The following is a 17,805-nucleotide window of genomic DNA, read 5'->3' as shown; positions in this document are numbered from 1 at the left end:
AAACAAAATTTACTTTATTGACAAATCCACTCTCACTCAGTCCACAGAGCTCGCCAAGTTAGGTTATTTTATGGAATATAGCTACCGTAATACCCGGAGCGGAGCCGCACCAGCCCTTCTACTTTTTACCGCTCATTTAGTGCTGAGAAATTGGGCCACATTTACTTTTTAAAGGCCACTCACAGCTGCTCTGGGGGGGCGGAGTGTGTAGAAAGTGCTGCTCCGATTGGGGCGCTCGATCGGGGGAAGAGAGATGGCGTGCTTGTTGGAGGCCCCTCTCCGCATCAGCGTGCTGTCTGTAAGTCTCACACTCTCACCGTGTCTCATCATGTTAAGTTGTACATTGCATTCGCCGTCACAGTGAGCGGGCAACGCGATCGGACGGGTCGCAGGAGGCTAGCAACTTGCTAAAGTCAATGAAGGCTTTGTAAGTTGCCTGCTAGCCTCCGAGCTAAGGGGCTTTGCAACATGTAGCATTATAAGGCGGTCCACCTACGTAGCTGTCAGGTGCGCGTCTTTTGCGTCCCGGGCTGCCCCCGACGGGCGGAGAAAGTTCTGGACGCGTTGTGGAATGCGTGCGGCAAGCGGAAGGCTCCACCTCTTCGACGCTCTCCGCGGCACAAACCAAACGCACCACCTAGCTGTCAGTGTCGCCCGGAATGAGTTAGCAGCTAGCCAGATTGCAACTTCTGTCACAGGTTTCTCGTTTTGAAGAGTATCGATCACCCTTAAAGGCGAATGTATTGTGTAAAACAAGTCGCTCTCATGTCCCGGACCCTATATGTTTCTGATCAACAAGTATCGATCTTCCCTTTAAACGCTGTAGTTGTAGCTCATGATGGCAAACTTAACACAAGCTAACGCCACTTTCCTAATAAGTGAGCTGTGTTGTTAACAGTGTCAAGTTGGAAAAGTTAACTCGGACAAGTTTGGGACCGAGTGACGTTCAGGTGCAGAGATCAATATGTCAGGCTGTCAGATGTAAATAAATGGACTGTCAAGGCAACCCGTGCGCGATCGTGCAACATTGGCAACGCCCCCACCTCGTTACGCCGCACGAGGTTCTGTTTTGGGTCCAAAAGTGCTGCCCTGAAAGTCACTCATGTCCCATTGAATGGGCCTCTAACCTCTCGAGTAGAAGTAATGACCCAGTAACATCAGCAAGCAGCTATAGTTTACATTTTATTAAGCAATGTCCAGCCAACACGGCATACATCTGTAAAAAAAAACAATGCAACGCTTAATCAGGATATTGGTGTCCTGATATAAGCAAGGACATTTTACAGACTGTCTTATTGTGTATATGGTGTGGGCACCTGGGATTTAAGGACAAAAAATAGATTATTTAGACTATTTAGAATTAGACACATGGCCAGCAAAAGTATAGGATGTAGATATACACTACTCACAAAAGGTTAGGGATATTCGGCTTTCGGGTGAAATTTCAGGATGAACCTAAAATGCATTATAACCTTTACAGGTGAACTTAATGTGACCTTCTGTAAACTTTTGAATGCACATGTCCAACTGTTCAATGTTTCACTACTTTTTGCACAAGTTGCTGTTCTCTAACAAGGAGTTTAATGGCAAAATTCACATCAGGTGTTTGACGCTCCAGCTCATCGAGGTCGTATCATTAGGGAACGGCTGCTGGAGACTGGGGTACCTCAGATGGAGTGGCCTGCACTTTCTCAGACCTGAATCCCATAGAAAACCTATGGGATCAGCTGAGTCGCCGTGTAGAGGCTCGGAGCTCTGTACCCCAGAACCTCAATGTCCTGAGGGCCGCCCTTCAAGAGGAGTGGGATGCCATGCCTCAGCAGACAATAAGTCGACTTGTGAACAGCATGAGATGTCGTTTTCAAGCTGTAATTGATGCTCAAGGGCACATGACAAGTTATTGACACTGACATTTTTTGTTGTGGTATATCCACCACTGTTGTTGGCTTTTGTTTCAATAATGTGTTGGGAGATGAGGAAATCACCAGTGCATGCTTCTACTTAAATGCCCTACTTTCATGATATAATATCACTGTAGCGTGAACTTTTTATATTTTCCATAAATTTCACCCAAAAGCCAAATATCCCTAACTTTTTTGTGAGTAGTGTATGTGTGAAATGTTGGTGAAACAAAAAGCCAGGCAAATAGTGTCTGATCCTGTTCACCGCCTCTTTTTTAAAGAAGTCATAAAGATGCCCTCGGGAAGACGCTGTAGAGCCGCTGCAGCAACCAAGTGCATGTACAAAAAGGCTTTTATACCACATGCATTAACTCTGCTAAACTCGTGAACACCATTCACACTGGAGCCTTGTCCATTATTTTTGTCTGTGCTGTGCATGTTGTGCTTTTCATTATTGTATGCATTGTATCTTATTGTGATGTGTTTTAATCAACTTGTGCAGGCCAAGGCAAATTTCCACATCTGTAAAGATTTATCTTATCTTCTATGTTTTTTGACCATAAGCTCATTTGACTGTAAACCAACCAGTGATGCATTCATACTATGGAGTCATCTGGTAAGCTCTGCTGTGTTGCTAACACATCATTCAGCTCCACAAGGGTTGCTTGCTAAACAAATTGCCATGCCAGGTGCAAGCATGTTCTGAAAAACCATGTCTGGCACTAGATGCCAATAGAAACACCTGGCACTAAGCTGAGTGAGAGCACTGCTGTGTCTGTGTGCTCCTCAGGAAGCGCCTGGAAAGTTCTGGTTAAGGCTCCCAATGATATAAACAAACACACTTATCAGGTGACACACATGCAGCCAGTCAGTGTCATGGATATGGAACAGTGTTTAAAGTGTGCTGTCATGGCTGCTGTTGTATGTCTCACTGTGTTGGAATTTGAGTGTATCAGGGTTCCTCTACAACTGAATCTCTACACATTTGTTAAATCCTGAAGATGCCTTAAATTGAATGATCTAATATCTAGGTGTGAAAAGACCTAAAATACAGTTAAATAGTGTCTTTGTACTGTTTTTCTAGCAAGAAATCAACCCGTTTATGCAGTCTTATATTCTGAGGCTAAAGGATATATCCTTACCCTTGTGTAAACATACATGATATCAATATCTCAAAAGGCAACGATATGACAATATCAACGTCAGGAATAGGGCTAGCCTGAGACTGTGATTGGTCTGTTTTTTTGTTTGTTTGTTTAAATATTTTGTGAAGTAGCTGCATTTTCTATGTCCATTTTGGTATTGTTATGTTGTTTTTCAGTTTCAAATAAATGTGAACCCACAGTCATATTGCTATCAAGCTATTTGGCATACATATTGAGGTATGAAATTTAGTCCATATTGTGCAGCCCTCCTATATTCTGGCAGATGCAGTTCTTTTTTCACATTCCAGCCTTATTTTGTAGTGAAATTGGTCTTAAATTGAGTACTAACAACCATTTAAAATTAGGCTACTGCAGACGGTATGAAGCTGGACCTGCTGAAACCTGCAAATACTCATGTTTTGGACTGACTGGTGTGTGTGTGTGTGTGCGTGTTTGTGTGTGTGTGTGTGTGTTGCAAACAGTGACCTGAGCTGGATAGTTGATATGTGTAGGTGAATTGGGCCATTCATGTTTGTGTCTCATCCCCATGCAGGAGGTCACTGCCACCAGTCGCCATTATGTTGACCGGCTGTTCGACCCCGACCCACAGAAAGTGCTGCAGGGAGTCATGTAAGTTCAGCTGCATGTATGGTGCTTTGTGCTGTTCAGTATAGGCAGCGGAGGGATGCGGAATGAGTTTTTGTGAAGTGCACGTCAACCTTCAGCTCCAAGCAGGTTGACTTAGTTCGCATGCGGCACATTACGCTCGGTGTGCATGTGCCGGGTGGAGCTTATTTTGGAGAAAACAGGAACGATGGTGCTGTTTGGGGTGGTCACCTGCCCATGTGTTTACATGTGCCGGCTTCCATGTGACAGTCTGTTTCAAAATGCATTTCACTGTCCAGCATGGCAGACTCTCTCTTGCTCTGTCTCTCCCCCTCTCTCTCTCTCTCTCTCTCTCTCCCTCCCCCCTGTGGTGACCTGGACTCTGGCTATTCCATCTTTATTTTTAACCCTGACTAGGCTAGCTCTTGTTACGGCTTGAACCGCTCCACTAGCCCAGCAGCTGCCTGACTTGACTCTCTGCTAGGGCTGTACTTTTCCACTAGCCTCATTCACCTGCTATTGGATACCATCTGAGGTGCATTCAGAACTGTGGAAATGTTGCATGAAATTTTTTTGAGTGAATAGAACTGAACAGGCCCACGCTGTGACCCAAAGAAAGTCTGGCACATCTGCTATGTGTGCACCTGCTCTGGTCCCCGGTGGTCCCTTACGTATTCGATGCTTCAGCCCAGCTGTGGCCTGCACTGCACCCATAATGCTCTGAACAGTACAAGGCTTGCTTTTCATGTGTTTTTGTGTTGGTGAAGAGTTCAGGTAGCCCGTAATATTAACCTATAGGAGTGGGAATTACTGAGTAACCAGCGATATGATACTATGATGGTATTTTACCCACAATATCGATGGAATCACTATACAGACAATTCTGCAATTTGCGATATATTGTAAGCTATGATACATCACGTTATCTGTAAATGAAGGGAAAAAATACCCTGGAATGTGCAAAATAATTCATTTTTATTAGTGTTTTGTATATGACATGACAGAAAAGTTCAAGTTCAAATAACCTCAAGGCTGAGAACCAAAACGCCTCATAGGAACTCAAATGTGCAAATGAGGTTGAAAAGTCAAATATTTATACTTTCCACAAGTGTGCTGATAATGCATCAATAGAGGAAGTATCACAATATATGTCATTATCGATGTATTGACCCGCCCCTGTTAACCTACACATGTTGGTTTTCTTAGCAAACACCTTGAAACGTATCAAGGCACACCTCTGAGGACGTTGTGGTTAAAGCCCGTGGCGCTGGTGTGTGTTGATTTATTTTCCGGCGAGTACCTGCATCTTAAAGTGCACAGTGCAGAAGTGAGGATGGATTGACACAATTTACCAATGAGTAAAGCTAATAATGAGTCCCATGTAGACTCAGTCATCAGATTCCATGGTTATTCCGTATTGTTTGTCAGAGTGGCTTGACTTCAGAGTGCGGTTTTATACAGCGTACCTTTAAATGGAACACAAGTGCAGCGTGTGTTCCCTGGCGTTTTGAATATGTTCACTAAATCTTGTGGTTTTTGTTACTGCTTACAAAATACCGTTGTGTGTGTGTATGTGTGTGTGTGTGTGTGTGTGTGTGTGTCCGCCCCTGACTTCACAGTGACATGAAGAATGCCGTCATTGGAAACAACAAGCAGAAAGCCAACCTGATTGTTCTGGGAGCCGTTCCCAGGTATTTCTCCCCGCACCATTTCCTCATTGCTCCTTGTCTTTTTTTGGTCTGACCTTCCAAGTCAATTTCAATCAAGTTTATTTACATGTCAGTGCGTTGGACTTTGTTGATGCATAGGAATCTTATGTACCATAAAAAATAAAGTTAAAAAAAATCACAATATTTAGCTTTGGCAAGAATATAAATATGTAATAATGAGGCAGAACAACATACAACAAGACTTCCTAAACGTTTTCTAAAATACATATATAAATATAATTTAATCTTTTCTCAACTCACTAGACTGTTCTACCTTTTCTGTTATTTGCCTCTACTTGTTCAGTCATCATATGCACAATAATATTGATTGTTCATTATAAGTCTGGTGTAAATATCTTCACAAAGCACCAGTAGTCATCCCCAGCATGCTTTACAGTAAACTCACCTTTAAGTGTGTGTGTGTGTGTGTTTGTTGGTCCCAGGTTATTATACCTTCTCCAGCAGGGTTCGTCCAGTCCGGAGCTGCGGACAGAATGTGCCGTGGTGCTGGGCAGCTTAGCAATGGGCACTGAGAACAACATCAAGTCCCTGGTGGACTGTCACATCATCCCTGCCCTGCTCCAAGGTGTGCACACACACACACACACACACACACACACACATGCTGCACAATACAGTGTCTCTGATGACTTTGAAAGAACAAGACCCTAAGCGGTGCATGTGTTTGTGTGTATATCCAGGTCTCCTGTATCCAGACCTAATCTTCATCGAAGCGTGTCTCCGATGTCTCAGAACAGTCTTCATCAGTCCAGTCACCCCTGTGCAGCTGCTCTACACTGTAGGTTCCCTCGCACACGCGCTCCTGAGGCCAGAGTGTGGTGAGAGTGTTGACTTGGAACCGCGCTAGAAGCCTCTTATAGCTGCGTGCTTGTAAAAGTGTCTGTCTGTGTGTTTTCGCAGGACCCCACTGTGATCCCCCATCTAATGTCTCTACTCAGCCGCTCACAGAGGACCCAGGAGTACATCACACAGATCTTCTCCCACTGTTGTAAGGTTAGTGTTCAGACACACACACACACACACATGTGCACACCAGGGTTTTGGTCAAAATCAGCGGAAGATATGATAATTCGTAAAATGACTCCAAACAGCTCATGCTGCATGTCTCCTGAAACCAAACACTCGCACCACCATGCAGTTACATTAGCAAGCCGGTGGCACCATCACACGCTGACAGAGTTATTGTAATTATGGATGGATTACACTTGAACAACGTAATGAGGCAGTAAATAGAAGTGAGAAATTAAATTTTACATGATGCCCGTGATGACAAGATGTGACATTTTCACTCACTGAACTTTTAAGTATCACACGTGTACGGCAACTTTTAGCTGATGAATTAACAGAAGTAGCACGGATATTTTTCTCTTGGTTCTGCTGTTGTAGCACAAAGTGCACCATACTATTCTGGATCCAGCCCTCGTGAATCCGCCACCCACATTTTTCAATTACGTGGCAGTTCCTGAGGTCTGGAACTGCTCTCGTTCCCGGAGGCGGATTTGATCGGAATCTGTGTGAGTTGCCTGATTGGCCAGTCGACAAAATGCGTCGTCTTCACAGTGAGAAGTAAACAAACATGGCAGCAGCCGTGAGGTGTTGTGATGCTACCAGCAGAAAACTAAATTTGTGTTCCATCATCAGTAAATTAAAAGATAAATCATTAGCCGGTGTAAAAGGTGTTGTTGTGGTGATGTCTGATGATGCAATCAGTTAAGCAGCTATGATTGGTTTAACACTGATTAGTGGTCTTGGTCTAAAGGTGGAACAGGCAGTGACTGCCGTAAATCCTCTGTGATAGAGAAATGACCAGACCCCATTGAATAACAGTGTGATTCATGGCATCTGGAAATCAGGCTAGCTATTGTACTATTTGGTTACTAACATATTCACCAACATGACTTTTGTTCTACGCTCCATTTTGCTGTTGTGGGCTAAAAAGTATTTGCATACATGACAGGTTGTATCGCTGACAGCCAAAAGGCCTACAAGACATAACGGTTTCTTTTCTCCTGGCTTGACTGTTGATCAAAAGCTGAAATTTATTCTAACCTATTTAAAACATGGGTGCAGTAAATATCCTGAAAACTTGAAGTGTTACCCACCATGTTGGCTGGCAAAAAATATTTAACAAAAACCATGATAACATGCACACAATGGAGCATGTGCCACTTACACACTTACACACATTAGCATTGTTGATACATGATATATTTGTGTGTGTGTGTGTGTGTGTGTACTCTGCAGACTCCAGAGCACCAAACGGTTCTTTTCAACTACGGTGCCATCCAGAACATTGCTCCTCTACTTATCTCTCCCTCTTATAAGGTAAAAGATTTTGCAGTTGGATTTCCTGTGCTTTCAGCTTCTGTACCAATATTTCACAAAGCACTCCATCCGTCCAACCTCTGACTTTATTTTATTCTACTTCCCCTTCCCTGCTCCCGATGCTGTCTCTCCTGCAGGTCCGGATGCAGGCGTTAAAGTGTTTCTCAGTCCTGGCCTATGAGAACACTCAGGTCTCCATGACACTGGTGAATGGTGAGGGAAAATCTCTCCTCTCCTCTCTCCTCCTCTCCTCTCCTCACATCCTATCTCCTCTCCTCTGCATGAATGTCACATTTTAACAAGGCTGTGATGATGTTTGTGTTGTCAGTGCTGGTGGATGGCGAGCTGCTCTCTCAGGTATTTGTCAGAATGATGCAAAGGGATCAGCCCATTGAAATGCAGCTAACAGCAGCCAAATGGTGAGTAGCTTACAATCATGATGACCACGATGAAGCATTTCTGTTGTTTCAGTTCATTTTCAGCGGTTTTACCATGGAAAAATGCTGTTTGTTTGTCTTTCTTTAATCCTCTGTTTCTTTTTTACCATGTTTCATATTCCCTGTACCGTCCCTTTTCATTTGTGTCCTCCTCTCCCTCAATCCTAGTTTAACCTACATGTGTCGAGCGGGCGCCATCAGGACGGACGACAGCTGCATAGTTCTAAAGGTCAGGATTTTTCTGAAAGTGTCCCATCTCCATCCAGACTCTGATTTGCTCAAGTTTTAAATTTGGGGTGTGTACGCATCTGACTCGCATTTCTGGTGCTGTTTTCCGACCAGACCTTGCCGTGCCTGGTGCGGATGTGCAGTAAGGAGCGGCTGCTGGAGGAGCGGGTGGAGGGGGCTGAGACCCTGGCCTACCTGATGGAGCCCGACGTGGAGCTGCAGAGGATCGCCAGCACCACTGACCACCTGGTGGCCATGTTGGCCGACTACTTCAAATACCCCAGCTCTGTCTCCGCCATCACTGATATCAAGAGGGTGGGTGTGTGAGTTAGGAAATTTAAATTAAGAAACAAAAAGTCACTGTACTGCAAATTCATGCCCCTTTTATACATAGCATCAATATCTCTTTTTGTATCGTCTTTGTGACTATAACATCTGTTTCTGGTGTGTTTAAAATCAGATTAGATTGGGAGATTACCACGTTTCTTCTTCCCATAATAGCAAAAACCTTGTCTCACTTGCTTGCTTATATTAATATTTTACTATCAAAGATATTTTAATTAGCATGCACTTCTTGGTCAGATTAATGTATGCAGTTTATTCTTCACATAGTTTCTTTATGTGGATTGGAGATGCATTGTGTGTGGACTATCGTCATTGTCAGGTGAAAACCCTGTAAGATAAGATAAGATAAGATATTCCTTTATTAGTCCCACAGTGGGGAAATTTCAAACATTACAGTAGCAAAGTGGATAGCAAAATATGAAGCAAATTTATATTATAAACAGATAATAAATAGCAGCAAGCAATATAAACACTATAAACAAGGAATATAGAAAAATAGAAATATGAACAATTTAAACAGCAGAAAATAACCTAAACCTGAGGAACAACACGCTCCAATGGAGGTTCAGGGTTAATGTAACTCAATTTTTTTTTTTTTTTCAGTAAAACTGAAAAATGCAAAGTGATGAGGCTAAAGGTTGTTGTTTGTTGTTCCTGAAAAGTTGAAGATAGTAGTAGATCTGTGGTTTTCACCTGACAACAGCAATATGTGGTTAAGGTGACTAATTACGTCCAGCGATGCGCTTTATTTACATCTCTGGAGTTTGTATGATTGCATCTTCATTGCATCTTGGGTGAATTTGCACGTGGCATTTTATTTATTCTGCTCTCTGAAAACAGTCTGATCATCAAAGAAGCCAGTTTAATACTTGAAGGAAACAGAATCACTGTCCCTGTTTCTTTGACGTTTGTCTTTTTTATTTTAACAAGGCCCACTGAGAGCTAAAATGTCTTTTTACAAGATCACTTGCCTCAGAACCTCGAAATGAAAGACGATTTTCGAGTTATCTGCATTTCAAAAACATACAATCTTCATAGTCATTTTATCCAGAGAGAGTTATTCTCCCGAAAATCGGCTGCACCCCAGTCATTTCCAGCAATTCCAAAAGCAATAATTTGCCTCTAATGTTTCCAAGCAGCTCGTTAAACTCCAGCCAGAGACCATAATTTTTAATACATCTCCTATTTCACAATTTAATACCACTGAGGAAAAGATGAGCTACTGGAGGCTTGTTAACTCCTTGATGTCGCGACAGCGTTTTTACCTCTGAGAGGAACCAGGTTGTCCCCGGTTGACGTTCTGTCCACTGTTCTGTCTCCCGTGCAGCTCGACCATGACCTGAAGCACGCGCACGAGCTGAGGCAAGCTGCTTTCAAACTGTACGCCTCACTGGGCTCCAACGACGAGGACATCCGAAAGAAGGTGACCTTTTCTTGCGTGTGCATATTTGTGCCTGTGCATGTGTGCGCAGGCGTCAGCCTCACCTGCCACTCCTCTTGCCTTTGCAGATCACAGAGACAGAGAACATGATGGACAGGATAGTCAGTGGCCTATCAGAATCCAGCATCAAAGTCCGCTTAGCAGCTGTCAGGTATGAAAAAAACCTCTGCACTGCTCCGCCCGTCTGATTGGACCGTCACTTTCTTCCGACTTGGGTTGTCCTCCTGCTCATTCTGTCTGCTTTATTTTTTATTTAACTACAATGTCAGAGCCCTATAAAATCTGTTTTGTTTGGTCTAAAATTGCATATTATAGTCTGTATTGTGTATATCTGTTTTTATTATGTATGTCTGTTTTTCTTCTAATATTTTTGTTATCAAAAGCAGTTTTTCTTTGCAAATGTGTGTAAGAGAAAAAAAAAAGAGAGGAAAGAAAAACATAATGTCGTTGTTAGTGATTGCATCCCCAACATCAGCACCAACTCCATATGTGTGACCTGAGGTCGATCTGCCTGCCTCTGCGATGCTGGCAGGGCTCCTCCTTTTTTTGCAAAGCTTGGTGTCAAAAGGACACACTCCTCCATTTTGTCTAACAGAATATCAAAATCTGCACACACAATTTATTCGTCAGGTGGCTCTTTGACTTTGCATCTTTGTTGCGGTATGCTGACATAATCATCAGCGTGACTGATTGTCTGATGTGTTGCAGTCGTTTGGAAAGTGCTGAATTCTAAGGCTTTGCTGAGACCGGAGTTGTTTCTTAAATCAGATCTTTGAGACAGACTGTCTTCACTGTTTGCAAGTGATCAGATCAGATTTGTGTGTCCAAACGTCACCAGCGACCACTTTTTTTTTAGATGCTATAGGTCTTTAGTTTCCTGGTGGCATTATTTGCTCACACAATAATGCAAAATTAACTTTCCTTTTTGAGGAAATTTCCTTGGTTTCAGTGTTTCTGTATGACTTCTGCAAATCGCCCATGTTAACCACATTAAGGAAGTTGTGTGGCTCTACTGTGTCCAGATAATATAAAAGCACGTGCCCAGGGTGCATCGCACTGAAATGTTAACTTGTTCTATCTCTTGTGAATGCAGATGCAGTGCTGCGTCTCCTTTCTCTGTGTTCATGTTCATGTATGTTCACCAGGTGTCTCCACAGTCTGTCGCGGTCGGTGCAACAACTGAGGACCAGTTTCCACGATCACGCAGTGTGGAAACCTCTAATGAAGGTTGGTTGAAAACAAATCCCATGACAGCTGTCTCTGGGAGGAAAAAAAAAATCTCAGTCATTTTTCCTCAGATGAATACAGGTTCAAATAAATGTTTTGTTGTTGTTGCATGCAGCTGTTGCAGAATGCTCCAGATGAGGTCCTGGTTATGGCCTCTTCTACACTATGCAACCTGCTGCTGGAGTTCTCGCCCAGCAAAGAGGTACATACACACACACACAAAATACATAGTAATGAGATTATTGCTCTAAGAGGATATTTTTCCATATTGAGACTAATCTCTAAGTGTGTTTGTGTCCAGCCCATCCTGGAGTCTGGGGTGATCGAGTTACTATGCAGTCTGACCCAGAGTGACAGTCCTGCACTGAGGGTCAACGGGATCTGGGCTCTCATGGTAAGAAAGGCCTTTTATACCCTCGTTTGTGATCTCACCTGCATCCTTTTTACACTTTACCTACTTCGTCATTCATTCATTCACCTTTTTTCGGCACTCACATTTGTGTGTGTGTGTGTGTGTGTGTGTGTGTGCGCGCAGAACATGGCGTTCCAGGCGGATCAGAAAGTGAAGGTTGAGATTGTTCGGTCTCTAGGAACAGAGCAACTGTTCCGCCTGCTCTCGGACCCCGACACCAACGTGCTAATGAAGACCCTCGGTCTGCTGCGAAATCTGTTGTCAACACGCCCGGTGAGACACACACACACACACACACGCACACACACATACACATACATGCACACAGCAGCAGCACAGTCACACTGAAAGCATCACTCATGTCACACAGTCACATATAAATGACATTGATCCTGTTCATAGACTTCAAACTTCATTGGAAATGTTACAAATGTGTTGCTTTGCAAATCTTTGGAAATTTCATTATCAGTTTGTCAAGTAAATGATAAGTTAATCAATGCTGTGAATGTATTTTTTAAACATTTGAGATACAGATTAATGGATTCTCATTAACATTAATCACTCAAATTCCTAATGAGAATTAATCAGTCATTGATTAATCATCAACTTCCCTAATAGGAAGTAATGCATTTCAACAAATTCCATCTTTTTTGACACATTCATTGCATTAGATGGCCTAAAGCTATTTTTTCTCCACAACAGGCCCACCTGTAGCAGAAACCAGGCTTTTCAGCCATTTACAATCTTGTTTTTCTCAGCCGAAAAACATTAGCAAACTACTTTTGATGTAGTCGTGGAATGTCCCAGAAAAGTCAGCAAACTGTACATCAGAAAGGGAACCTTGTTGTCCTACACTTGATAACTGAAAAATGCATGCTCTCCTGTACGAGCTATATTTAGAAAAACTCTCAGACGATCTAAGCACCAGCTCAGCACAAGATAGAGCATGCATATTCATGCTAACCCCCCCTCCTCCCCGCTCCTGCCTCTACGTTGTCAGCACATCGACCAGATCATGAGTTCTCATGGGAAGCAGATCATGCAGGCAGTCACCCTCATCCTAGAAGGAGAGCACAGCATAGAGGTCAAAGAACAGGTGAGCTTCTCTCTTTATTCACAGGCATGTGGAGACGTGGTTATACATGTGCTATTTAACATACACCTTAATCATGAAGTCACGTTGCTGAGCAGGTTCAGGGTCTGCCAGCGGAGCTTGATATCACACGATCTAAGCCGGTTTTAATGCCTGGTTTGTTCTTGCTACAAATGTCTGTAATCAGTTGTTCTGCACCAAACAACAGTTGTTCCTTTGTTTGTCTATTTGTCAGACTCTGTGCATCCTAGCTAACATCGCTGACGGCAACACAGCCAAGGAACTCATCATGACCAATGACGACATGCTCCAGAAAATCAAATACTACATGGTACAGTCTCCTCTGCAGTATTACACCAACACCAGTGTATCGTTTAGCTCACCTGTGTACTCTGTTGAACAAATTAAAAGTGCAAATTAAGTGCAACACAGTATATTTTACTAACTGATAGTCTGCAGTACTAAATGGCACTGCAGTACTACACAGTTATTCTTTTATGTAGGGAGAAGTCTTGTGTCCGTGTGAGCCCATGTATCTGGTCCTTTTTTCTTCCCCCCTCGCTCCTTCTGTCTCTTTACTGACTTTGCCCCTCGTCCTCCTCCTCTCAGGGGCATTCAAACGTGAAGCTGCAGCTGGCTGCCACCTTCTGCATCTCCAACCTGATCTGGAATGAGGAAGACGGTAAGGGACACACAGCAGGGGGGGGAAGAAGCATTAGACAGAGTGGTGGGGCTTAGATGCTGCCGGATGCTGGGATGTTTAAGTGAGGGGAAGGAGCAGGGATGTGTGGAAGGTAGGAAGTGGGTCTCTTCTAATAAATCCAAGGCACACTGAAGTTTGTATGACCGCCAAATACACAGCAGGTTAGTTCCACCGCTCCATCTCAGCGTAAACAACTAAAGTTAGCAGGGTCAAGTTTTTTCAAGTTAAAAAAGGGGCATAATATGAATATCAAAAGTAGCATGCACTAGCACAGCGAGGCACAATCTGACAGCCTCCTCCTCCACCCCCAACTTGGCTAATGACATCTAAACAGAATCAGCTGCAAAGCACACAAGAAGTAGCTAGTGTTTATTCTTGCAGTGACAATAAAAGTCTGTCTATCTAATGAGATAAATATCAGCCTGTTGGTGTCCAAGTGTAATTTAGTGGCTATAAATGAGTGCACATGTCTCAACTACCTGGCTGTATTTAGTAGAGCTATTTTGGAGAAAGGTGAGATGGAGCTGTGGATGTAACTTGCTATGGTTTTGATGGTTGAACGTATAAACTTCAGTGGACTTTGCCCACAATGGGGTGAAAGAATTTTCCCTCAGGGGTGAACTGTTTCTTTAATTTCCTTGTGTATGTTTTACCATCTCATCAGGTTCTCAGGAGCGCCAGGACAAGCTGAGGGAGATGGGCTTTGTGGACATCCTGCACAAACTCACCCAGGCCTCTGACCCCAACCTCAGTGACAGGTAGGCTAGGGTGGAGAAACACAGCAGCACAGAAGAAGCACAGAAATTTCATCTACCCATAGAAAATGCATTGAACTGAGCAGGTCACAGTGACTCTTCTCATCTCCCCTGCAGGGCAAAGACGGCGATGCAGCAGTACCTAGCATGACCACAGACGGGAGACACTCCCCATTGCCAGCCTAACTAACAATCGTGAGGAGGACACCTGCCATTGGTTCTTTAATTTCTTGTTATGTTTAATCTCAAGGTTTTATTTTGTTGCACAAAGACACCTTTTTTTAAAATGTGGCGGGCCTCCTTCACCTCCCCCCCTCATGCCACCACCTGAACCCAGCCTCCCCAGCTCCTCTCACTCCAAACCTCAGCTTGGAGACTCTGAGACGATGGTTGCTGTTTGGGAACCAACGGTTAGGAGGAGGTGTCTTGAGGGTTTCAGCTTTTGTTTTTGTTTTTTTTTTTTTTCCCGCCCCAATACAAAGATGAGGTGATTTTTTTTTTTTTCGTCCCCTCTGGGACTTGTGAATATTTTTTTTTTTTTTTTGTGAAGTGCAGCAGCCTGACTAGCGCCACCCTGTGGCCGAGAGGCCTTGGTGCTTTTGGACTCCCGACAGCGGAGACTTGGGTCTCAGAGAACCGGACTGTGAGGTTTGACACAAGGGCAGGGCTGTGGGAGAGCAAAGCTTCCCAGTTTTATTTTGTTAATTAATTATTCATTAATGAAATTACTATTAATATTATTGTTATTTTAAGGCGTCACACAAAGGACACATTTGGAAACAAAAAAAATCAGACTGCTTATTTTGAACTTTTTGGTGTTTTCTTTTTTTGTGGATACATACCTCGTAAATATATATAAATATAAACATATAAATATATTTTTTGGATTTTTATCCCCCCCAACCCCTCTCTTTTCATTCACTCTTTCTTTTATCCTTGATTCTTGGCACAGTCGGGTGAATCTTCCACAGTGTGACGTGTGTATGTATTTGACTTGAACATGGTCTGTAGAGGTGAAAAAAATCAGCTGTCATTTCTGTGTGCTTTTTTTCTCTACATTTCTGGCTCTGTCAGCACTTAGTTCCTCTCCGTTTAAGATCAGCGGCTAATGGAAGCATTGTAGCGCAACGGGACCCTGACACTTCTGTCGAGTATCCTTATAATCCCAATGGGAAAATTGGTTCCCAAGCTAATAGTGCGTACTCTGACCTGACCATTTTAAAATTAGCAGGGCTGAGTACATGAATGCACATGAGCCGAACATTGGAGAGAGAAGGAACATGGGGTGCATGCATCCTAACACCTCTACAGACTAAAATTTAATGTCGATTGCCTTTTCTGCATTCTCTGCATCCCCTGTGTCTGCTTGTCAAAAAGCATAAGTGACATTGCCTAAGCTCCTACTTTTCTCTCTTTTTCTTTAATTTGTTTTGAGAAGCAGACAAGGACAGAGCGGATGTAAGGAATAAAGAATGATTGAGACTGGCCCCTGGAGGGTAAAGGCACTAAGTGGATCTACCACAGCAGAATGAAATGCCTCAGTATGTTTCATCCCTCGGCCATATGATTTCTTCTCAGAATCTTTCTAGACTGTTGTCCCCTGACATTTCAAACCTTACTGAAGCTCTGATAGAATGAATGTTACCACTGAAATATATGCAGACCTGAAGAAGGACTTCCTCTGTGTTGTGTCTTATTTCTCAAAACTTGGAGGTTGTTGCCAATTCCGGTTGAGTGGCAGGGGTGAAAAGAGAACGTTTAACAGTGGTTTTACATCCTGCCAATGTTATTTCACCCACCAAATCAGTCTGGACCAAAGCCGAGGACTGTGCGCTCACCTTATCTCCCTCTCTGCTTCCCCACCGTCTAAATAAAACACAAAATATCAATGCAGGGTGGACTTCCCACATTGTTGGCATCGTGACACAGGGTTTCAATACCGGATGTTTCCGACCAGCTGTGAAACTGCATTAGATTAACTGCGATCCAGGCATAAAAAGTAGCACAGGAGTCTTGCATCTTAAAAAAACAACACTTTTTTTTATTGTCTTACAGTATGTATTCCTGGTAAAGTTTCTGTAACAGTAGTCATTAATAAAATACATCTGAAGCCCAACAGCCTCCAGTAGTGTAGGCGGCTTGTCTACTCCCACCACCCCTCGGCCTTGAACAGCTCAAAAGCAGGCACATTCCTCATGCAATTAGCTGTGGCATGCATTCAATTTAAAACCCCAATTTATATACCCCACCCCATAGGAACCCATAGTGTTAGAAGTCCATCAGGATAGGAGGTCTGCCCAATGAATCCTTTATTATTTCACTGTGAAAAGAGTCCAGATGCTCTCCACCCACCCAAACCCACTCCCCAGCACCTGTTACAGAAAATAGAAACCAGAAATCTGACTGTCTATATTACAAATAACATGATGGACCTGTCCCGTGCAAGGCCGTGCCTCCCTGACAAGATCGTGCCAGGACGAGTTGGTCCTTAGACCTCTGCGGTGATTCTGCCTGGCTGTTGTGGTTGTTTCAGAGTTAGTCTGTTGTCTTTTTACCAGCATGTAGCTCAGTGTTTGAGGAAGGGGTTGCAGGTCATGATAACCGTGTGTTGGTGTGTTCAAGATGCAGTATGTATTTGTCTGTGTATGTGCTACATAAGGATGGGAGATGCTACACTCAGTCTGAAATGCATCCAGTTATAGAGTGTAGTTAGAAAGTTAAAGAAATACCCCTTTCTCCCCAGCTGACCTTGACTGGACTTCATATCCCTCAACACTTTTGCAGTCATCAACAAAAATAAATACATAAATAAATAAATAAATTACATTTTAAATAAAGGTGCAAGTGTTCTCCGTATAGGTGACATTGATGGCTTTCTATGTAACTTGTGATCAAATGCTTGCCTTTAGTTGATAAGATTATAGGGAAGTCAATGTCTTTTATATGGAGAAGGCACGAATGGCTGAATGGCTAAAGCTCGGGGGTGATAATGGGAAATCTTTGCTGTACAATCTGGTAGGCTGGTTGTAAACAGTCATAGATGGTGATTTATAGTGATAAATGTGTGCCGTCTATGACTTAAATGTTTCTCCCGCACCTTTTGCCCAAATCTAGCCTTTGTCTTTGGCACACTAACCGCATCCCCCAGCCCAGAAGTTTAGCTAGGCCCACTGTGGCTCTCCGTACCGGAATAGAAGCATTTCTGATCTTTTACGAGTGTGTATTGACTAGATTTTGTATGATCAAAGGGTCCTCTTGGACAAGGGGAAATGAAATATGGAGTGTTCTGTCACAAGTCAGAACATGCTCGTGTCTGCAGGTTTGTGTGTATGCGTGAGTTTGTGTGCAAATACATGGGTGCATGGGCATGTGTTGGTCGCTGAAGACATGGTTTGATGTCAGCTGAATGTAATAATGTACCTCCATCAGCGTGGAGGTGCATTAACTGAATCCCTTT

At 43.3% G+C, this 17,805-nt stretch overlaps 1 protein-coding gene across 1 annotated transcript; it reads left to right on the top strand.

The window, feature by feature from the left end:
- Positions 1-25: 25 nt before the first annotated feature.
- Positions 26-16,024, top strand: armc8 (armadillo repeat containing 8). Its single transcript, XM_030081167.1, has 22 exons — positions 26-298; positions 3,600-3,676; positions 5,272-5,343; positions 5,805-5,947; positions 6,063-6,160; positions 6,283-6,375; positions 7,627-7,707; positions 7,845-7,920; positions 8,036-8,126; positions 8,313-8,373; positions 8,487-8,687; positions 10,045-10,140; positions 10,227-10,309; positions 11,304-11,385; positions 11,501-11,587; positions 11,687-11,779; positions 11,921-12,070; positions 12,798-12,893; positions 13,126-13,221; positions 13,500-13,572; positions 14,258-14,351; positions 14,466-16,024. Exons 1-22 carry the CDS (start codon positions 254-256, stop codon positions 14,497-14,499), a joined length of 2,022 nt encoding a protein of 673 aa, XP_029937027.1. The 5' UTR covers positions 26-253; the 3' UTR covers positions 14,500-16,024.
- The last annotated feature ends 1,781 nt before the right edge of the window (positions 16,025-17,805 follow it).

This window comes from Myripristis murdjan, chromosome 21 (assembly GCF_902150065.1).
Source record: "Myripristis murdjan chromosome 21, fMyrMur1.1, whole genome shotgun sequence".
NCBI classification, from domain to species: Eukaryota; Metazoa; Chordata; class Actinopteri; order Holocentriformes; family Holocentridae; genus Myripristis; species Myripristis murdjan.
This window is presented reverse-complemented; position numbering and strand designations above follow the sequence as displayed.